The sequence below is a fragment of the Acinonyx jubatus genome, chromosome E4 (genome assembly GCF_027475565.1).
Source record: "Acinonyx jubatus isolate Ajub_Pintada_27869175 chromosome E4, VMU_Ajub_asm_v1.0, whole genome shotgun sequence".
Classification (NCBI taxonomy): Eukaryota; Metazoa; Chordata; class Mammalia; order Carnivora; family Felidae; genus Acinonyx; species Acinonyx jubatus.
Window position 1 is genome coordinate 9,962,266 of NC_069395.1, and position 23,482 is coordinate 9,985,747.

A 23,482-nucleotide genomic window follows, 5' to 3' on the forward strand; every position below is an offset into this window, starting at 1 on the left:
TGTTGGTCTTCCCAGCGGCCTGAATGCCTCAAAGCACACATCACCTCCCCTCCTCTCTAAAGCACACAGCAGACGTACAAAGTCAGGAGAGAGCGCAAACCTGCCATTCAAGGATAAAAAAATCAATCTCTAGCCTGTTGGCAAATCACCTGCACTTTCTAATGTCTCATAATTCTTCACTCACCAGTAAAGAAATGTCAAAAACTCTACATGCCCAGGGACAAGTTCCTTGTGCTTAACACAGTGAAAGCCCAATTCCCTGTGGAAGGCCCGGGCTGCTCAACCTCACACAGGTAAGCTTCAGGTAAAGCAAGCGATCATTACTTCTCTTATTTCTACCACAGGAAACCTAGTCACTTTCCTTACTGCTATCACGGAAGGACTGCTTCTCAATCCGAGACGGGTACCACGACAAGAGAGTCGGCCAAAGAAGGCCTTTGAGAACATGTCTTGTAACCTGTGCAATTAACCACAGAACATTCCCACACTTCAGATATGGAACATCTACCACCTATTTCAGCGGACTTGTGATTTGAGAACAATCTCAGAACTGGCAATGTCTAGTGAATAAAATAGATAAAGAATCCCAGATGTTGCATTATCAGGATATTACCTACTGGAAACTGGTTTTAACCCAATTAACCTTCAAACTCAAGATGTTAATCTACTATAAAACAGACTGCAATGGCAGCAATGTCTAAAGGTTTAAAAATGCTGTTCTCAGGGCGCCTGGGTGGTTCAAGTCAGTTAAGCATAGAACTTCAGCTCAGGTCATGATCTCAGTTTATGAGTTCAAGCCGTACTTCAGGTGAGCACAAGGCCTGCATCGGGTGAGCCCCACTTCTCTCTCCCTCTCTTCCCTCATGAGAGTCTGTCTCTCTCCCTCTCACTCACTTGTGCCCTCTCTTTCTCAAAAAACATAAAAATAAAAATGCTATTCTCGTTGCCCTTGTACATCTTTGCCCATAAGTCTAATTCAAAAAACACTTAACTTGAAACTTAAATTTCTATGAATCAGAAGCAAAATGAGAAGAGCTATAGTTAAAGGGTTTAATAACAGGAAAGAGAAGAAAGGTGTATATATTCTTTTATACTTAACACTCAGCAAAATATCGTATGAGTGGCTATGATATATTGGTTACCTAGTAAGACGCTAAGTCAAAAGTATGAGCAAAGTACTCTCCCTGCACTAACAAAGCTCACAGTTTACCGTGTAAAAGATGCACATAACAAGAGGAAAATCCCTGTCTCTGGCTTAGGAAGAGATGTGAGAAAAGATGAGTCAATGTTTTTTCCAGTGATGAAGGAGCTGGTCTGAGAATACTGAGAACGATTAGAACACTGGACAAAAACATAAAAAATGTGCCTGGAGGCATCAGAGAGCTAATGTATTAGCTAACAAGTGAATATATGAGACCAAGTACCAGGAGGAAGAGGAATCTCAGAATTATAAGAAAGCCTGGTATCTGAAGCCACCTTTTCCCCAGGTTCATCCCACACACTGAAGACAACAGAGACCTAAGGAGACTGAGCATAGCTTTCAACGGACCCTGGGTTGTAAGAAAAATAAGTGGAGTTCAAGGTTACCAATGACAGGGACCCCCAGTAAAAGCCCTAGGGTTTGGGTTGAGACTCGAAAGAGCTATGCAGACAGGCAATACAGTGTCCTTTGAAGGGATGAGGCCATTTCCAAAGGATCTGAATTGCTGACTGTATTAAAAATCAAATGACCACGTGCTAGAAATAAACTCCCATCTTTTCTGTAGGAAAATCACATCACCCCTCTCATTTCCTCTACAATTAATACACAATTTCTGCCTCTCAATCACTGACCGGGCACTCTACAAGACATCAAGATCAAAATCTAAAAAACGAGGGATGGACCCATCAGGTATCCACACATGGGAATCATTACACACACATCAAAATAATTATGCCTTACATATTCAAGAAAGTAAAAGTCACAATTAACAGATGTTAACAGAAGAGAAACTATAAAACTGAAACACAGTCACTGACATGAACTGAATGAATGACTTCAGCAGCTGATCTGGCAAGCAAAGTGAGATTTTTAGCACACTGGGAGACAGGGCAGGTAAAAACCAATCCAGAATGAAGCAAATCCTGGTTAAGAATGTAGGGGACACAGGGGAGATCATAAAAAACAGTGTAAATGGAATTTGAAAAGAAGACAGGATGAGGCAGAATACACAAGGACCCCCAAATCAAGAGGTGCCTACGACCCCAAGCAGCATAAATGCACACGAGATGGGGGAGGGCAGGGAAGCAGGGAGACCTGAGCACCTCCCGGTAAAGCTGCTGAAAGTCAGAAAGAATGACGAAGGGCAACGAGGGAAGGGATGAGACGCGTGAACAAGGAAAAGAAGCCTGATCCTGGACTCCTCACAGAGACTATAAAACCGGCAAGTACCTGGTTGCTTCTACAGTGATGACATCAAGCGGCTGCGCATGCGGGGGGGGGGGGGGGGGGGCCCTAACGGAGACACGCTCAGACACACTGATCGAATCTGCCACTAAGGGACGTCCTTCAAGTAGAATGAACACGACCCAGAAGGAAAGACTGCAGGTGTGCAGACAACGAAGAACCACAGAACTATGAATCTGTGCATCGACAGAAGGAACACTGGCCAGAAAGCAGTGCAACAAGACAGGAGAAACATCTGTGGAGGGTAGGTGTCTAGAGAATTATTCGGACAGCATCTAAGGCAGGTGCTAAAGCCCACAAAGAGGTAAATCCATTAATTCAGGTCAGACTTTGACAAGTTCAGGGTGTATGGTGTGGTCTTTCGGGTAATCAGCTGGAGAGGGGAATGGCAACCTGTAACTACCCAGTGTACACAGGGGAAAAGCAGAATTACTGAAAATATCCAAACACCCCAAAGACAGAAAGAAGGAAGAAACAAAAGAACACAGAACAGGCCATCAATAGAAAGCAAACAGCAACAGGTAGATTTAAATCTAAACATATATTTAGGAGTTACGTTAGAAGAAAAGATGGGCACTCCCCCAGTCTCCCCCAGTCTCTTGCTGCAACTCACGTCGGAAAAGATTTGAAGGAACACGAACTTTTCGGGAGGCAGAGGCTGCCAGGGGGAAACACTGCCAAAGGACCTTTCACTGCAGAGAAAGCAGCGCACACAGGCTCCAAGCGGCCACAGAGCAGGACGTGCCCCACGTCGCTACAAGACATGCACCCGAGAGGCAGCTCCCCACAACTGAGGGCAGTGCCCCACGTGCCCGCAACACAGTCCGGCACCGATCCACAAGACAGTGGAGCATTTCTCATAGACTGTAAGCACAGGAGGACACGAAGACTCGCGTTTTAGAAAGCTCACTCTGGGCTGAGACAGAATTCATCGGAGCCTGGAGGAGGGGGTGCAAGAAAGGGAAAGTGGGAAGAGGTGATGAGTCAAGGACTGGCAGGGAAGAGGATATGGGGAGGAAGAGCGGGGTACAAGCCAGGCATGGTGACTCTGTGCATGTCGGACGAACGGAATAAAGTAGTGCCACGATGACGATCGTCAAGAAAACAACTGCCGTTTAGGACATTCAGATTACTTCTGGTGGCAGAGAAGTGCTTTTGACAAAAGTAATGTAACGAGAAATATTTCTCTGAAAGAGGCCAGGTATTTAGAGGGCTGGCCTGAAAGAAATTTGGAAAATCTAAACTGATTGTGTGGTGAGCCAGGAGTTAGAGAAAACATCAGTGGTATGGTTTCCATGTTTAATGGCATCAGGCAATAGCAGCTTGAGCTTAAATTTCAAAAAGAGGAAGTATGCTTAGCAGGACAAGCCTTCTCAGAAATCCCGGATATGCCGAAGAGTAAAGCAGAGGAGCAAACCCATATGGCAACTGCCACTGACAAGCTATTTTTAGAGAATGCGGGTATTTTCGTGGAGAAGAAAACGTAAAATGAACTACAAAAGTGTCTTTCACAAGACACACCTAACTCCAAATCTGAAATCTGTAGATTTCAGGAGATTAATACCTAAACCTACACACCAATCCGGTATTTCGAGATTTAAAACTCCAAACGTCCTTGCCACAATTACACTGTGTAAAGTTTAATGTGAGCATCTGACTATATGAAGTCCAAAACTTAGAACACCTTCCTATAACTAAATATTCCTTCTGGAACATTTATTCTACTAAACATCATGTCCTACAAATCACTCAGGATTCTGAAAGTCTATATATTAAGAAGTAGTAGACCAAACACAGGACAGATCACAGTTCCTTAAATGCCACAAAAAAAAAAGTGAAGCTCGTGGTGGAGCCACGACAGGGAGCAGGTGGGTTTCCACACGGCAGGCACAGCGGTGACACCGGCACCGGGAAACTGCGCCGGCCACAATTTCAGACGACTGATTGGAATGGAAGAAAAATGCAAGTTATGGGAAACGAAAAAGAGACAGAGACCAATCTCTACTAACTACGATGGCAAAGCCCCACAAATAATGTTCACAAAAGACAGAATTCTGTCCAGGAGTCCCACGTTTGCTCACACAACACGACACGACAGCGAAGGGCGAGGCGTGAGCATCTTACTTCTGCAGAGCCATCTCCTTCTGCTGATACAGTTCGTTCAGAATCTCCACCTTCTGCCTCAGGGTTTTGCATTCGCCTTCCAGGCCGGCTTTGGCCGACTGCAGCGAACTGCGCTCCTCTTCCAATTTCTTTATCTGGTCTGTGAAGGATAAAACAGCTGGGCTGTGTGTGCACACGGGACTTGCAAACTGGGGCGGAGGGATGCGAGAGGGGGTAAGAAACACAGCACCTTCTTCTCAGGAAGCAGCCTACCTTCCAGGTTGCATTTAGTAGACATCGAGGCTCTAAGCTTAAATTGTAGAAGTTTTAGATCCTCTTCGACTACTGATATTGCAGTTTGCGTCTAAAAATTCCAAAAGAGAGAAATAGTCTTACAAGGGAGGCACAGTGAGAATTCACAGGCACTCATGGTACTCCGCAAAAAAGATCATACCCGAGAAATGTCCATCATCTGCTTAATTTGATTTTTCATCTTCTCATTCCGGTCACCTAAAATACAAAATGCTTTAATCGCTTTTTCCTCCTTTGCTTTTTAAGTATATTTTCTTGATTTCTCCAAAAGTAAACAATTACAGTATTCAAACATTCAAAGGAAAACCAAATTAACCAATACAACTGATGAGACTCCATGACTTTTAAGAGACTTGCAAACTTAGATTCAAAAAGTAAATCCCTAGTTTGCACAAGAAAAATGGTATCTGTGCCATTCTCAAACAAGAAGGGATGTGTGAATGAAGGCTCTTCTCTCTCAGGTCAGGTATCTTATTTATTATTATTATTTTTTAAATCTACTTGTTTGTTTTGAGAAAGAGCATGTGCGCGCACACGCACGCAGACACACACACACACACACACACACACACACACACACGAGTGGAGGAGGGGTGAGGGGGCAGGGGAAGCGCAGACAGAGAATCCCAAGCAGGCTCCCTCCTCACTGTCAGCACAGAGCCTGATGCAGGCCTCGATCCCACAAACTGTGAGATCATAACCTGAGCTGAAATCAAGAGTTGGACGCGTAACCAACTGAGCCACCCGGGTGCCCCTCAGGTATCTTATTTAGAAAGACTTACTGTCCTGTTCTCCCCTTGAATCTGCTACCAGGTGTGGTTGAAAACACCCACTATGCAAGCAATATCCAACTTGAAAAAGTGTCTAGAAACATGTCCCTCATCAGTAAACACTGCTACCCTTTAGCTCCACTCTCTGGGTCTCAAGTAGTCTATGGCTCCCACCACCTCAGTGCTCCTAAAATTGGTTGTAGGCCTTAAAACCGCAAAGCTACACAGATGATGGGCACTAAATTTAAATGTCATCTCCACGGCACTGAGAAATAAATTTCTCCTGCTATTCAGTGCTCAGTACTTGGAGGGGGAGTCACGACTATGCTGCTCTAGATGGAAAAGCAGAGTCTGTGCTCACCGCACACCCACTGCTATACCACGCCCCGCCACCCACCTCTGCCCAATGCACACAAACGTGTGCACAAGTCCAGTGATTTGCGTCTACAACTCTAACACTTACGAGGAAGTTCACTCAGCCAAAAAGAGCAGTGGTGTACTTAAAGACAGGAACACAAAAAGAGGTCCAACCTCCCTGAAACCCATCTTACCTCCCACTTCTCCATTTGCTAATTCATCCATCTCATTTCCTCCTTTATTCTGACCCTCAGATTCAGATTCACAATCTAAGCGATTCAACTGTGTAATGCAATTAGTCAAAGCCTAGAAAAAAAGCAAAGGGGTATTAGAAAGAGCCTCTCAAAAAGATTTCGTGGGAGTTCATGAGAATTAAGCATGTATTCAAGAGAATAAACTTACGTTAATATTATCATCTTTGTGAGTAAGAGCTACTTCCAAATTTTTCTGAGACTTCTCAAATGATTTAATTTGTTCACTGAGCTCAGCATGTGATTTACTCCAATCTTTGATTTCTTGCTGCAACTGAAATGTTAAAACACATGAATTTCCAAAGGCTAGGGCTTTTGCACTGGACATGTCAGGACCATGTGAATGACACAGGGAAGCAGGGGGCCATGCTACTCTTCACTGTCACTATGGACTGAGGCCTCGGTGAAGGGAGAGGGGGCAATGGCTCCTACCCTCAGAACTGCAGTGAGAACATGAGAGTTGTCAAGGAAGTCGATCCAGTTTACTGTACCCTTCAGAAAACTGCAGCCACTTCAAATAATTCACTTCAGTAGGAACCCAGGAGCACATCTCCCTGTCTCCCATGTCCACTGCAGGTCATGTAACCTTCCCTTGGTCAGTGAAGCAGTTAATTGCTCAAAGGAGGGTATGAATACCAAATTCTTTGGTCAAGAAGCAAATCCATCATCCCCCTGAGGCTATTCAAGTTAGTAACTGGTTGGTATTTGACAAGGAAAAAACTAAACACTCTGATAGCTATAAGGAATTGTAGAGAACAGAAAATCCAGAACAGATGGAGGATATATACATGAACTCAATTTTGGGAGCACAATTTAAACTTTGCATATCTAAGAATAGAGTTCTGCATACATATTTCATTTCCCTAAAAAAAGATCTGAAAAAAGATACTCAAGAGGTAATGATATTCGGTCCCCTAGTTCACATAATCTAGGATGTTAAACTTTCCTTTACCTGCTCTTTCTTCTTCTTAAGCCTAGCATTTTCTTCTTGAACCCGATGGCATTCAGACTTCACCTTCTCTTCGCTAAGTTTAGCTTCATTAAGAGCAATCTGAACCTAATGCAAAACACTATTAGTGAATTAATTCCAAAGGGGAGGTGGGGTGGGGAGGTGTTACACTTTCTCAATTAGACATCATATAGTTTTCATTTACTGCATATCCTAACAAAAATCAAACGTCTGCTCCTCAACAAAACTAAGGCACGCAATCCTGCAGAAATTACAGACAGCTTTACCTCTGAAAATTCGGAGGCATTCACTGAAATAACATCCTTTAACTTCTCTATAGACTTCTTGTTTTCCAGAATCTGCCATGTGGAAAAAGAACACACACAAAAGAAATGTGGTAGAATTTTAGTAGAAGAGTGGGATATATGCTAAAAAGATGAAACATCATTCCAGGGCCATCCCCTACTTCTCAGGTAAAAGCAGGTGATTCACTTTCAGCCGAGGAGAAAAGTCAAGAAGGTAAAGAGGTAAGGAAAGAAAAAAATAATCGGAGCTCTATCACATGCCATCCACAACCTTCCCGACTGTGAGATAACGTGGTAGATGACCAGACCAAAAAGGGGAAAGAAAAAAAGAAAGAAAAAACAAACTTTCACATAATCTAGTTCAAATCAATGGTTTTTCCTATTGGTAGGGGAAAAAAAATCCCCACGGTCACTTTAAAAATTCTCTTGGGGCACCTGGGTGGCTCAGTGGGTTAAGCATCCGACTTCCACTCAGGTCATGATCTCGCAGTTCGTGAGTTTCAGCCCCACGTTGGGCTCTGTGCTGACAGCTCAGGCTGGATTCTGTGTCTCACTCTCTGCCCCTCCCCTGCTTGCGCGCTCTCTCTCAAAAATAAACTTTAAAAAAAAAATTAAAAATCCTCCTGCCTGAACTGAAAAATGGTTGGCCTTGAGGCAGAATACACAAATAAATCTCACTTACAGAATTCCAAATAATTTGTGAAGATACTGCCTCCTCAAGGAGGTGGTGCCTACTCTTCAGGCTCTCGGCTGGGGGCCGAGTGCAGTCCCTTCCTTCCAAAGAGAACAGCACACCAAGAGTGGGAACCGGTGAACAGAGCGGAGAAAGCTGGCAAATACCGGATCAACCCGGTGCACAAGCTCGACTGGGTGTGCCGTGTATGGGAACCCCCTAGACCAGCACTGCAACCTTTCTGAAATTCTAAAACTGTTCTAAAAGGCTTGTTTTAAAAAGGATCATGCAAAACAAAAAAAAAGTACTAGAACTGTTCGACTGGGCTACGGTTTCTTAGTTGTTCCATATGTTTCAGAGGGCAGAGCCAAGCAATACGAAAATTACCCAGGGCTAAGAACACAAATACTTCTTAGAGCCATAAAAATAACAACTTGTGGTACTACCATTTAAGATTCTATGAAGACGGATGGGTGCGGGTTCAACTTCCCTGACTCCCACTCTTCCTTTAGTTAAAGCATGGGAAAATGCAGAGTTTAATTCACCCGCCCCTACATGGCAGTTAGAAAGCAAAATCACAGTAATGCCTTGCAGCAAAACTTTACCAAGTCCTGATTCTTTGCATTCTGTTCTCTCTCGGATTCTAACATAACACGCAGATTTTTTGCTGTATCATCCAGAAGTTCATTCGTTTCCTCAAGTTTCTTGATTTTATCCTATTAACAGACATTAATAGTAATTACTCACTATTTTTCTTTTGTTTTTAGGATGTACTCTCAAAAAGAGAAGGGATTTTTACCTTAAATTTAACTGCTTCATCAGACAGAATCATATTCTGTTTCTTGGTTTCCTGAACATGTTTCTTTGATTCCTTGATCTATAGAAAATAAAGCACTCAGAATTAAGAAATGTAAATCACAGTGCTATCCAAACATACCTCTGAGTAGGTAACCCCTTAGAGAAGAAAACAATACTTTACACATAGGATGACTACTTCCGATTTGGATGGTTCGCAGGAAATAATGAAATTTTAAAATAACCATAATAACTGAACTATAATACAGGAAGAAATAATCCAAGCTGGAATCATGAGGGAATATACTGAAATAAATACTGAAAGAATAATTATACCTTCTGTTCATAATTTGACAATTTTTGTACAAGTTCTGCATTTTCTTTCATGATATTCTTCAACTTCTCAGAAATCTGCTGTTCAGTGACTAGAAGGGAGGGGAAATCCATAAGATTACTATGATCACTAAATAAAACTGAATTACCCAATGTATCAGCAGTATGCTACCTAGCACTATGAAGGAAAAGGACTCCCGAACATCACTATTATGCCTTTAAAAAAGCAATCTGTAGCTGACAGCAATAAGGGTATAAAAATACTACTAAAATTTAAGAAAAATATGATAAGGACCTTTATTTCAATGAGAAACTCCAATTTAAATTTATTTCAAAGATAGGAAGTAGAATAAAATACTTCAGCTTGATATCCTTCCCTTTATGAAGTACCTTTCTTCTTAGTAAATGTGATCATTTTGGATACATGTCATTTGCAAAAAGAAAGAGACAATAAACATAAGCACGTAGATTTACATCTCTAGTCCTCAAATTACCTTCCTAAGTAAATGTATAGTGTTGGTTACACCGTTAGTACAGGAATACTGTTCACATTGACACGTCTGCCCCAAATCAAACTAGTCATCTTCTTCCTACTCCCACAATTTGTCCCATCTCATCTCCTGTTTCATTTGGTGGCATCACCAACTACTGTGTCATCCAAGCTAGCAACCTGGATTAGTAAAATGTTCAGGAGTGAATAAGTGAATCAGGCATCAGAAGTCATTGTTATCTACTTCTAGCTTACATACAGAATCAACTCAGATCAAACACCAATACTGGGGGAAAAGTACAAGTAACAAAATAAGCCTAAATATTTACCTTGATATACTCTATTCTTTACCTAGAAGAAAAAAAAATTAGATGTCAAAACGTTAATAGAAATATTATAGTATTATATAATATTACAGAAATAATATATACAAGTCAAATCATAACTAAATGAAAATTTAATAACAAGTTCAAAATAATAATCTGTAAGATTAAAAGTAAAAAAAGGTTAAAAAGCATTTCAAATCTAATTGGTAGTGATACCTCATAGTTTCTGATAAATAAAAGCACTAAAGTGAATACCTCATTTTGCAACTAAAGGTATTTTTATCTATTAAAAGAGCACCAAAAGCACTTAACATTAATAGTGGAAATGGGTCTTTTCATATTAAATACACTAATGCTTCTTTTACCTGAAATCATTCATTTGACAACCCCAAACAGCCAGAATGAGGTCTAGAAACAATGATCATTCAAAGAGACTCTTAGGAAACAAGATTAAAGGCATAATCTTTGTACTAAGATAACGTCTCTTTCTCTCACCAGAAAACATCTTAAATCCTATTAAAAGTTGGCAACTGGATGGGGTACCTGGGTGGCTCAGCCAGTTGACTGTCCAACTTTGGCTCAGGTCATGATCTCACAGTTCATGACTTTGGGCCCCACGTTTGGCTCTGTGCTGTCAGCACAGAGCCCACTTCGGATCCTCTGTCCTCCTCTCTCTTGCTGCCCCTCCCCAATTTGTGAGCTCTCTCTCAAAAATCAATAAACGTTAAAAAAAAAAAAAAAGTTGGCAATTGGCTGAGTTTAGAAATCTAATAAACTAGATCATCTCATTTTCCCAAATCTTTAAACACAGTGGTCCTCAACCTAAAAGGGAAAGAAGACTGCTAGAGGAAAATTCACGAACAAGAGAAATGACAACTGACCTCTACCTCATCTCTAAAGATAGCATTGAAGTATAGGGTTATAAAATCTAAGCGATACTCAATTTGTTTTAAATTGTATCACCGAACGTCTTTGCGAGCCAGAATTTATGTCCACGTTCAAAAGTTACAAAATGGTAATGAGATACCCAAATCAGTCCATAAGTCATCCATGATATCTTATTATTAGAGTATCTAACACCACTCCTAATAATGTCATTATAGGAAAATGCAGTCCGAGTTCCAACATGGAAAGAAATGGCTGTTTCTCTAATGTCACAGCCTTGCTAATGAGAGACTAAGCTTCTTTTGCACCAGATTTCTTTTTCACCCAGATCAGCAGGCAGGAGGAGGCAGGGAAGAAGCAAGAACCAAGCAAATTAAGAGCAGGGCCCATGGTTCCAAAGTCAAACATACAGGCTGAGAAGCAGCAGTTAGAACATAAAGCCCGCCTCACCCTGTGAAAATGTAAACAGGTTTTAGGATTTTTTAGATGGGAGAAACAAGAGTGGGAAACAAAAAACATTTTCACCTTTTCCCCCTTCCACTCATCCTCTCTATGCTCCCTTTCTCCTCTCATCTGAGGAAAAGTCCTGTGAGGTTAAAAGACTCTTCACAGGAATCCAGGCAAAAGACCTTTCTTTTTAAGTGACTTTACCATCACTTGTGCAACGAGAGAAAGTTTATGAACAATGATATGTCTGATAAAACTAAGAAATCAGAAAAATACTCAAGTTTAGGAAGACATGCATCCAATACTTTTGGCTACTTTAACTATTAAGCTTCAACTGAAACTGAAAGCTTGTCATCTGGAAAGCTCATTCACACAGAATGGTTTTTTTCTCCAATTACATGATAACCATGAAACAAAATGAAATATAGTCACAAGTACAAATATGCATAAGTGTACACACATACACACATGGATAAGCACCAAAGACCAATTCTGCACAGAGACTCCAAGGAATAAAAATTTTAATACGTATTTCTCTGGATACTAACATAATCTGTATTTCTAAATAAAAAGATCTTCTACGGGCACAATTAACACATGACCAAATCAGAAAATCTGTGAAACAGATACAATTGGAAAAAGACTGAAAAATTACCTAGTGTCCTAGATACAAATATTTCTTTTACTATTTTGTTGTTTTGTAGCATTTTTTTGTTTGTACATATATTTATATAATATACATTTATCTGTATTTTAAGGTCTTGATTTCTGCTTTTTTCCACTTAATATTAAACTGTGAGCATTTTCTAGGCTCCAGTGTCTTTGAAATACATACAGTTAGAGTTACCTAGTATCCCATTATACGGATATACAAGAATTGAACAATTCCCCTACTATGAATCGTTTAGTTTGTACCAAGTTTTCACTCTAATAAATAGTGTTCCACTGAACACCCTTACACAAGATTTTTAATGCATGATTAGTTATTTCCTTAGAATACATTATAAGACATGGCAATATATTATAATAAAAGGATATGAAAAATTTAAGGATTCTGATATATACTATTTAAGTGCTTTTCAAAATAGCTGTAAAAGTTCCCAATTCATTAGAAATGTACAGGGGCACCTGTACCTGGCTTAGTTGGTTAAGTGTCCAACTTCAGCTCAGGTCATGATCTTGCAGTTAGTGGGGTTAAGCCCTGCGTCCGGCTCTGTGCTGACAGCTCAGAGCCTGGAGCCTGCTTCCAATTGTGTGTCTCCCTCTCTCTCTCTGCCCCTCCCCCCACTCTCTCTCTCTCTCTCTCTCTCTCTCTCTCAAAAATAAACATTAAAAAAAAAAGTTTAAAAAAAAAGGTATATAAGTGCTCAAGTAGGTATACATACACTTAACCTTTAGATTTTTACCTAAGATTCATAAATTGAAGTTTTCCCATTAAGATGAAGTCTTTGCTAACAAAGATTACACTGAATTATTTCACAAGATTAATTTAGATTATAAGCATTTGTGTTCATGTTAGTAGCTGAAGAAAAAAGCAAAAGGGCCAGTGATTATAAAATATCCTTTGTCTTGATGAGTCAAGGCATAAGTTTAATTTACTCACAACAAGGACAGTTCTCCAGAAGAAAATGGCAAATGACACGATTCCCAAGAAGGCTGTGATAAGTACAGGCTTCCATGGCAATCCATAAAAATCAGGCCCAGGCTGAACATCATCAGGCAATGTAGCAACCAACTGAAACAGAAATATTAGAAATAGCAAACCGTGAGGAAATTTACAATAGAGCAGTCACAACGAGTCATCCACAGAAATTCGAAATGAACCTCCATGAGAAAACTTCTCCATCAAACATCTTCAGTCGCTTCCACTGCTTCAATAAAGCTGGGATACTGGCAGCCCATTTCTTGTTTGGCATGAAGCGTTTCTGAATATCATGAAGCTAAATGTCTTTAAGCTGAACATGTATTTCCACTTTACAATAGGTCTTACCACATCATGTTGTCTAAGACCTGTCTAGAATCTCTGGATCACACTTTCCTCTTAGCTAATTTTTATGAGTTAAAAAGCCACATGAAACAAAAAATTGAACACCCTAGAGAAATAATCACCTTTCGTGGCTGCAAATAAGACCAAAATGATAATGAATAACACAAATGATATGTTTTTCCTCTAAGATTTTAAATCTTAATTCTCTTCTATTCTTACATAAAAACAAATGCTGAGTAAGCTCAGACAGCTCCTGATAACTGGTCTAGACCGCTCTGATTAACCATCTTCTACATAACCCAAAGCCTTTCATTTAAATGTTTCCTGGAATACAATTGTGTTAAACACCTGCCGGCTTCTATACTTTGACTGCCCTCTACGAATACACAAGTAACTATCACACCGGCCCCATTCCCCAACAGTGCCGGGGTCGCTGGAAAAGGAGCCGAAGAAATCGTGGCCGCAAACGAGAAAGTAACACAATGCCTGGTACAATTTAAGTAATCAGTAACAAATGAGCAAGTGATGAAACCTCAAACACACTCCCCCTTTCCTCTCTAAACAGCACTACAACGCCTCGCCTGCCTCAGGCCTGACCCCACTCCGTTTCTCCCTCCCCCGGTCAGCGCGCCCACTCCGCTCAGAACTCGTCTACCCGCCTGCCAGAGCTGGGGTCCCTCCCTGGGAGCGGGGACCGTCACCTCCAGTAGCTTGGCTATGAGGGCTGCGTAGAGCACCGACAGGGGTCCCAGAAGTTCCGGGTCCCCCGGGGAAGCGGTGACAGAAGGCACAGTGGCAGGAACTGAATCCATTGTGTGGGGAAGGCCGAGCAGAGGCGACGTTTCCCCGTGAACAGCACTGGGACCCCCTCCCCTCTTTCACCGTTTCCTCCTTCGGAAAGGAGCCGGCTGAGGAGGCGGACACTGGGAGTGAACTTCGCCTTCCCCCCCGCCGCTGGCACTTTCCCCCAACGCCTCCTGGAAAACACGTCATCAGACACTGCCCCTGAGAGGCCGTAAAGGCGCCTACGGAGGCCGGCCCGCAGTGGGCGGGGCCACAGCGGCACAAACCAATGGCGGAGCGAGGCAGCGAAGGGCGAACAGACCTGCGCGGAAGAAGAGGGAGGCGCGGCTCTTGGACGCTCACCTGCCACAGGAACTGGGGGAGACTGCCTGATTTAAAGGGCCCCGGGGGCTATGAGGAGGAGCAGGGGCTGGGGACAGACCCGCCACTCACGCCCCTCAGCCACTCACGCTCCTCAGTGCCGGCCTTGTGTCACTGCGTGCCGGGACCGCAACCGCACACATCTGTCCTACAGCCCACGCGGGAGAGCAGCCTCTCCCGCCCCCTAGTAAAGGACCGGGGCTGCGCCTCGGTCCCCTGGGCCAGGCTTCCTTCCCCGGCATCTCCAGTGCCCCGCTCAACTTGTCCCCTTCCTACGCCACGAGCTGGCCGGCCCACACTCTTGCTGATGCCCCGTAATAACGCTGCTTCTAAGGAGCCACGTCATTACGCACCATGCGAAAGGGTTCAGTTCTGGGTTCCGTACTTTACAGTGATGTGCCTTGTGGGAAAGGGCGAGGATTATATATAAACTCCTTCTAAAAGTTGTAGAAAGTGGGGACATTTACCCTGGAGGGAAAATAATGTTTGCAAATCTTTAAAGGTACATCTTCAAGTTTAATATAACGTCAATTCGGAAGAATAATCAGGAAAATTCTGAAAACGAAGAGCAATGGAGGGGAGGTGGAAAGGGAGGGGAAGGCAGGCTCTGCAATTAAAATAGTAAGTAAGGTACTGACCCAAGAATACAGATTATGGAACAGAATAGAAAATCCAAAAATACACCCAACTGCATTAAAAACTTGGTATATAATACGTCAGTTGGGGGGGGGGGAAGCCTTTTTAATAAGCGGTATTAGCATAACTAAATAAACCATACGGAAAACGATAAAATTGGTTTTCATAATAAGTTACAAATGATCAGACACCTGATTGTAAAAAAAATGAAAACAAGTACTAGGAAAAACATGGGTAAATTTCTCAATGTATTATGAACAAAACCTTTCCAATTATGTCTCAAAATCCAAAAGATTTGCAACTACTTAAAAATAAAAAAAATTTGTCCAGCCCCTGCATACAAAAAATGCAGAACAAGCAGTTTGACGATGACAACCTGAGAAAACATATTGCAACATTAGAGACAAAGGGTTAATATTCCTAAAATATAAACCGTACAGATAGAGAAGAAAGCAGCCAACAAACCAGAGAAAAATGGGCTGAAAAACTGAACAAACAGTTCTCAGGAAAAAACCTAGGAATAGCTCACAAGCCTATGGAAACAAGCTCACACATAATAGAAGACCTACAAATTAAACCTACACTGAGATACCATTTCTTATCCTGGCAAGATCTAAACATCTGACAACATACTCTGCTGGTGAGAGAATGTAGGAGAATATTCTACACATACATTGCTCATCATTACACAAGATGATACAACCTCTGTGAAAGGGAATTTAGCAACATCTCCCCAAATTACTCATGTATTTACCTTTTGATGTAACAATCTCACTTCCAAAGATCTCAAAGATACCGTGTGTACAACAAACGGTGAAAAGATAATATGCACAAAATTATGTTATCCCAGCATTTTTACAGTAACAAAAGACTAGAAACAACCAAAATGTCCATCAATAGAAGAGTTGCTGAATACACTAAAGGAAACTGTGAAACTGGAAAAAAAAATTAATAGATTTTATATACTGCCAGAGTATGATTTCCCGAATTTTTTTTTTAAAGGGGTGGAGAAAAATACATAGAATACTACTTGTATATTAGAAAGTAACAAGGGACAAATATATACATATATACATATATATATATATACATATATATATACACACATATATATATATATACACGCATATATATATATATATATATATATGTTTTGTTTGTTTTTTTTTTACGGCTCTGAGATAAAATTCACATGCAATAAGCTACACAAAGTGCAGTCTGGTATTCATATGGTGACATATGAATACGCCTGTGAAACCCCGATCACATTCAAACTGAACGTACCCTTCACCTCCACAAGTCCTCTCCTCCCCTTGGTAATCCTACCTCCTGCCACTTGCTGACTGGGCCCAACCCCACGCCAAGCAGAATTTCTATAATAGTTCACATTTCCTGCAGTTTTATATATGGAATACATAATACACCATGTATTCTAATTCTCTGGCTTATCTCAGCCTAACTGGAGATTCACCCATGTTGTTCCCATACATCAATAGGTTCTCATTGCTTTTTATTGCTCAATAGCATTCCATTGTATGCATATATCACAGTTTGCTTATTTATTCAGCTGTTGATCTGCGTTTGAGGGTCCCCCCACCCCCGCCAATTTTTGGCTTTTACAAATAGAGGGGCTATGTATATTGACATACAAGTCCTTTTATGGATGTAGAATTTATCAGGGGTACATGCTTAGCAGAGGGATGACTGGATCATTTGACATCTACTTTTTTAAGAAGCCGACAAATGGTTTTCCAAGGTGATGTGCCAGCTCCTCCACACCTTCTCCCATACTTAGTATTTTAATCACTTTTTAATTTTAGTCAACCTAATAAGCATATAGTGATAATTCATGGTGGTTTAAATTTGCATTTCCCCGAGAAGTAATGATGTGCATTTTTAAAATGTGCTTATTTCCTATGCACATATCTTCTTTGGTGAAGTGTTACTTTACTGAGTTATTTTTTATTAAGTGAGCTTTGATAATTCTTTATATATTCCAGATAGAAGTCCTTGTTCAGGTACATGCTTTGTTCTCTCCTAGTCTGTGGCTTGTCTTTTCATTCACCTAATAGTGTATTTTGGAAAGCATAAGTTTTTATTTTGATGAAATCCAAATTATCAAATTTTTCTTTTATGAATGAATCCTGCTGTTTGTATCAAACCTAAGAAATCTTTGGCTTAATTTTTTTTCTAGATGTTGTATAGCTTTAGGCTTTACATTCACTTCTATGAAGCATTTTGAGTTAATTTAGGTTTGACTGAGGTATGGTTCAATTTTTTGCACAGGGATATTTACAATAGTTCTAGTACTGTTTGTTGAACAGACTTCTCTTTCTCCACTCTGTCTCTCCTCCTTTGTCTGAAGCCCACTGCCGGGTGGTATGGATCTACTTCTGGGCTGTCTATTCTCTGTTCCAATAATCTTTTTGTCTCTCTTTACACTGATACAGTGCTCTCCTAACTACCACAGCTTTATTCTAAGTCTTGAAATCAGGTCATGTTTATGCTGTTCTAGGCCCCTTGAATTTTCCATATGAATTGTACAATCAGCTTGTTGTTTTCTAAAAAAAAAAAAAAAAATCCTGGTGAGACTTTGATCAGGATTACGTTGACTCTGGGGATCACACAGGGGAGCTTAATATTTGATATACCGTTTGTCACAGTGACAATATGATAGCATAACAATATTTAGTCTTCTCTTGAACAATGTATATCTGTCCGTGCATTTAGGTCTTCAATTTATATCCGCAATATTTTATAGTTTTCAACTATAGGTCTCACAGTTTTACCAGATTTATCCTTAAGCAATTCATATTTTTTGATGCTATTTTGCACTGAAAGGTTTTTTTAAATTTCAATTTCCAATTGTCTGCTACAATTTTACTCCTTCCTTCCCAACCTGTATGCTTTACTTCTTTTTCTTGCTTTAGTACACTGGTCATTGCCTCACTGTGCCCCACTATAATGCTAAACAGGTGTGGTGAGAGTGAACATCCTTGTTTTGTTTCTGATCATAAGGGGAAGCATTTAATTATTCACCATTAAGTATGACATTAGTTGTGAGTTTTTCATAGAGGCTATTTTAAGCCCCTGTCTATTCCTAGTTTGCTGATTACTTCTTTTTTTTAATATCTGTAATCAACATTGGATTTGTTCAAATGCTTTTTCTGTGCCTGTAGAGCAGAACATTTGGAAGTTATTTTTAAAATGTGTTAATATGTGACTTACATTGATTGATTTTCTAATGTTAAATGAACCTTGCATTCTTGGGATAAGCCATACTTGGTCATTATGTATTCATTTTTATAGATTATTGGGCTTGATTTGCTACAATTTTATTTAGAATTTTTGTGCCTATGCTCATGAGAGATACTGGTCTGTGGTTTTCTTTTTTTGTTATATCTTGGTCTGGTTTGAACTGTGATGTATTTTCTCATCTTCAATTCTCCAGAAGAGTTTATATAGAATTAATACTATTTCTTCCTAATATGTTTAACTGAATTCACCAGTGAAGCCATCTGGACCTGGAGTTTTCTTAGCAGAAAGGTTTTTAACAAAAAATGCAATTTCTTTAATAGCCCTAAGGCTTGAGTAGGCTTTTGCAATCTGTGTCTTAGATGGAATTTCTTCACCTCACCTAAACTATCAAATAAACATAAATTATTCATAACATTCCCTTTTACTGTTTTAATTTCTGTAGAATCTGTAGTGATGTCCCTGTGTGATTGCAGATCTCGGTAGTTTGTGTTTCCTCTTTTATTTCCCTGATCACTGGCTAGTGGTTATTTAATTTTATTAATCTCAAAGAACCAGCTTTTGTTTTCATTGGCTTTCCTTTTTATTTTCTATTGAGTTATGCTCTTTATTTCTTGTCTTCTGCTTCTTGAGGATCAATATGCTCTTCTTTTTCTAGTCTCTTATAGTACAAACTGAGGTCACTAATCTGAGATCTTTCTTTTTTTCTAATATATGGTGCTATAACTTTCCAAGTAATGCTTTACTGTTATTGCACAAACTTGATATGCTGTTTTCATTTTCATTCTGCTCAAAATACTGATTTCCCTCTTCTTTAACCCAGAAGTTATTCAGAAGTATGTCAGTTAGTTTCCAAATATTTGGAAATTTTCAAGAGATCTGTTACTGCTTTCTAACTCAGTTTTACCATGTCCAGAAAACATACTTTGTATGATATGAATCTTTTTTATTTTTTGAGATTCGGTTTATGACCCAGAATATGATTTATCTTGGTAGATGCTCCATGTGCACTCAAAAAGCATATATATTCTGCTCTTCTGGGATGTTCTATAAATGTCCATCAGGTCAAGTTGGTTGACAATGTTGTTCACATCTTCTACAACCTTATTCACATTGTCTATTCTATCAACTACTTAGAGAAGGATATTGAAATCTCTAATTATAATTATATACATATATCTATTTTTCCATTCACTTCTATCAACTTTTGCTTCGTGTACTTTAGAGCTCTATTATTAGGAGTCATTGTTATGACTAATGACTACTTTGTCCTAGAAAGTAACTTTCTTTATCCCTGTTATATACTTTGCTCTAGAATCTACTTTGGTATTAATACAGCCACTCTAGCTTTCACCTGACTACTATTAGCATGAGGTATCTTTTTCAATCTTTTCAGTTTTAACCTTTTTATGTCTTTTTAAAGTATGATTCCTGATGGCATCTATTTGGATCCTGCTTCTTTACCCAATCTAACCACGTCTGTCTTTGAATTGGGGTATTTAGACAACTTATATCTAATGTGATTACTTCTAGGATTAAGTTTAAGCCTAGGCATCTTTTTTTTCTATTTATTCCATCTGTTCTTTGTTCCCTTTTTGCTCTTATTCTGGCTTCTTTCAGATCATTGAGTCTTCTTAATGATTCTAATTTCTCTCTTCTCTTGTTATTTTAGTGGTTTAGTGGCTGCTTTAGGGTTTATAGTGTATCACTTATCACAGTCCACCTTCAAGTGATACTGTACTACTTCATGTGTATAGTAAGCACTTTATGAGAGTTATTACCACTTCTCCATCTCCTGACCTTCATATTATTGTTGTCCTGTATTTTATTTTGCGTATTTTTGAAACCCTATGCTACAAGAAATTACATTTTAAAAACGCTTAAATAGTAACACGATGGTTTTATACATGTACGTATATGGTTACCATTTCTGGCACCCCCCCACTCCTTCGTGTGGCTCCACTATTTCCACCTATTGCCATTTTTCTTATGCCTAACGGTCTTCCTTGAACATTTCTCAAGGCTCAAGTGTGCCAGTGAATTCATTCAGGTCTTGTACATTGGAAAACAAAAATCTTCATTTAATCTTTGCTTTACAGAATTATCTTCCTTGGTATGATATTATAGGTCAACAATACTGTTCTTCGAGTATATTAAGAGATTTTATTCTACTGTATTCTGCCATGCGTTCTGATAAGAAATCTTGATGTCAACCTTATCTTCATCCTTCTCTATGTAAAGTGTCTTTTTTTTCTCTGCTTTTAAGATTGCTATTTATCAGGTACTTTTGAGCAATTTGATTGGGATATACCTCAGTGCAGTTTCCTTCATGCTTCTTATGTTTGGGTTTCATTGAACTTCTTGAATATGTGGATCTACAGCTTTCATGAATTTTAGAAATTTTCAACCATTATGTCTTTAAATCTGTTTCTGGACACCTCTTCAATCCTGTCCTCCAGTGATTCCAGCTCCATTTACTAGGCTGCTTGAAAGTGTCCCACAGCTCACAGGGAATCTGATGAGTTTCCTTGAGTCTTTTTTCCCTGTGTATTTCATATTGAATAGCTTCTAATGCTAGGTCTTCAAGTTCACTAATCTTATCACCTACAGTGTCTGATCTAGCACTACTTCCACCCCGTATATTTATCATCTCTGTCACTGCAGTTTTCAAATCCAGAAGTTTGATTTGGGTCTTTTTAAAAAAAATATCTTTTATGCCTCTACTTAACTTTTTTAACATCCAAAATATAGTAATAAAACCTATTTTAATATCCTTGCTTAATTCTAACATCTCTGGTAGTTCTTGGTTGGATAGGCGGATTTTTCTCCTCATCATGGTTTCTATTTTCTTGCCTCTTTGCATGACTAGTGATCTCTGACTGGATGCCACACATTATGAACAAATGTGATGGCTACTTTTATGTGGCAACTTGAGTGGTTATGGGGCACCCAAATTAAACCTTAATTTTTGTGCTTTTGAGGATGTTTCCAGATGAGATTAGCATTTGAATCGATTCACTCAGTAAAGTAGACTGCCCTTCCCAATATGGGTAGGCATCATCCAATCCACTGAGGGCCTGAAAAGAGCAAAATGCAAAAGGAATTCACCCCTTTCTCTGGGATTGCTTGAGCTAGGACATCATTCTTCTTCTACCCTTGCTACTCCTGGTTCTCAGGCCTTCAGACCTGACTAGCATCTACACCATCAGCTCCCTTTGGGACTCAACCTGAATTACACCACTGGCTTTCCTGGGTCTCCAGTTTGTAGACAGCAGACTGTGGGACTCCTCAGCCTCCATTTGTGCGTTTGTCAATTCCTTATAAAAAACCTCTTCTACCTATGTGTGTGGCTGTGTGTGGGTGTCCCCTATTGTGGCACAGAAGTGAGGAACCCGGAGTTGAGGAGACGGAGCTGAAAGTCCAGGCAAAGCAAGGCAGCTAAAACTCACAGGGCTGAGTACCAAGAGGAGGCATGGGGCAGGGTGAGAGAGCAAACACTCAGGGGATCCAGGAAAGATCCCCTTTGAGAATTCATCAGCACATGAGGTTGACAAAATTACTCAACGTCAGAGAAACTATCTAATTGTTCCCAGGGAACAGTTCCTGACATAGGGCCAAGAATAGTACCTTATGATTCTAGACCTGGATGAAGTACGCAGAAGGGTCTCGACCCAGACTAAATGCTGTTCGTACCTTGCCTAACAAACCTGAAACTCCAAGACGCCAAAGAATCAAACTATTTCCTAGTTATTTACCTGAACAAACAGAACAAAGCTCAAGAATGTTGTATTAGTCAAGGTTCTCTAGAGAAACACAACCTGGGACTCTTTCAGTGCAGTGAGCAGGCACAATTGTAGCGCTCACGGCACTTGTTCCCGATCTTTTGGGAATCACTGTCCTTTGTTACCTGATGCCCAGTGATTTGAAAATGGCTTCATTAATTTTGTCTGATTTTTTTTTCTCTCCAGTTGTTTCGGTGACGGTAAAGCCAGTATCTCTAAATCTATCTTGGCTGAATGTGGAAATCATGCGATTTTTTTGGACTTTTTTTAATGTTTATTATTTTTGAGAGAGAAAGAGAGAGAGAGAGAGAGAGAGAGAGCAAGGAAGGGGCAGAGAGAGAGGGAGACATAAAATCAGAAGCAGGCTCCAGGCTCTGAACTGTCAGCACAAAGCCCGATGCAGGGCTCGAACTCACAGACTGTGAGATCATGACCTGAGCTGTAGTCGGCCACCCAACCGACTGAGCCACCCAGGCACCCCCCCCTTGTGCTTATTTTTTAATGATAAGATAATGAAATTAATTTTAAAAATTATCCATAGAGGAGGGTAACAACAGGTTTAGTGGACCTGGGACAAAACCTTGACTTCTCCAAAGAGCATTTGTTTTATAAATTGGCTTTGGATCTTATAAATATGTTAGATACTTGCAAAACAAAACAAACAAATACATTTAAAAGCAATCCCTAAAAAGTGAAAGCAAAAATGAAACAATTAACCTAACTGTATCAAGTTGATGGCAGGATGACAGAAAAGAATTATTTCAAGCATGCACTAGTGGGATATAGCTGAAAAACATCCTGAAAACATTTTCAATAATATATCGTGGGTGGCAGTGTTGGTATTGGTGTTTTTAATATTGTTGTGTGACTACTGTAAAATGAAGTAAATATGTTGACATCATTGAAAACTGGGATTTCCGACACTGGAGAAAGAAAATGCATGTGTAAGATAGATGAGGTTAAGTACAATCCCTCTAGCATCCTGATTTTATTTTGGGAGTATCCATATGGAACCAAGATGAATACTGAAACACACAAAAAAACTCCATGTCTTTCTTAGCCTTGCCCCCTGAAAAGGCCTAGAAATCCCAACTCAAAAGCAATAAGCATCTTCGTATCCAGAATGCAGCTTTTAAATACTATTTCCCATTCAAAGAAATCAGGGGCTCCTTAAAGAAATAACTCCTTCAAGGTGCCGGCAGGAAATGTAGAGGAT

General features: G+C 40.0%; 1 protein-coding gene across 9 annotated transcripts in view; it reads right to left on the reverse strand.

Annotated features, from left to right (window-relative positions):
- MIA3 (MIA SH3 domain ER export factor 3) overlaps positions 1–23,482 on the reverse strand; it is a 54,977-nt gene that overhangs the window by 6,181 nt on the left and 25,314 nt on the right. For 6 of the 9 annotated variants that reach the window (XM_027075022.2, XM_027075021.2, XM_027075020.2 and 3 more), the window contains exons 7-18: positions 13,046–13,177; positions 10,114–10,135; positions 9,298–9,386; positions 8,966–9,043; positions 8,772–8,882; positions 7,476–7,547; positions 7,192–7,296; positions 6,391–6,513; positions 6,183–6,294; positions 5,004–5,059; positions 4,823–4,913; positions 4,571–4,709 (exon numbers count right to left, since the gene is read on the reverse strand). In XM_027075022.2, coding sequence (XP_026930823.1) covers positions 4,571–4,709; positions 4,823–4,913; positions 5,004–5,059; positions 6,183–6,294; positions 6,391–6,513; positions 7,192–7,296; positions 7,476–7,547; positions 8,772–8,882; positions 8,966–9,043; positions 9,298–9,386; positions 10,114–10,135; positions 13,046–13,177 — 1,130 coding nt within the window. Of the gene's footprint in view, positions 1–4,570; positions 4,710–4,822; positions 4,914–5,003; positions 5,060–6,182; positions 6,295–6,390; positions 6,514–7,191; positions 7,297–7,475; positions 7,548–8,771; positions 8,883–8,965; positions 9,044–9,297; positions 9,387–10,113; positions 10,136–13,045; positions 13,178–14,130; positions 14,449–23,482 lie in introns of those variants that run through there. The other 3 variants (XM_027075023.2, XM_015061646.3, XM_027075019.2) reach the window with 3 other exon arrangements.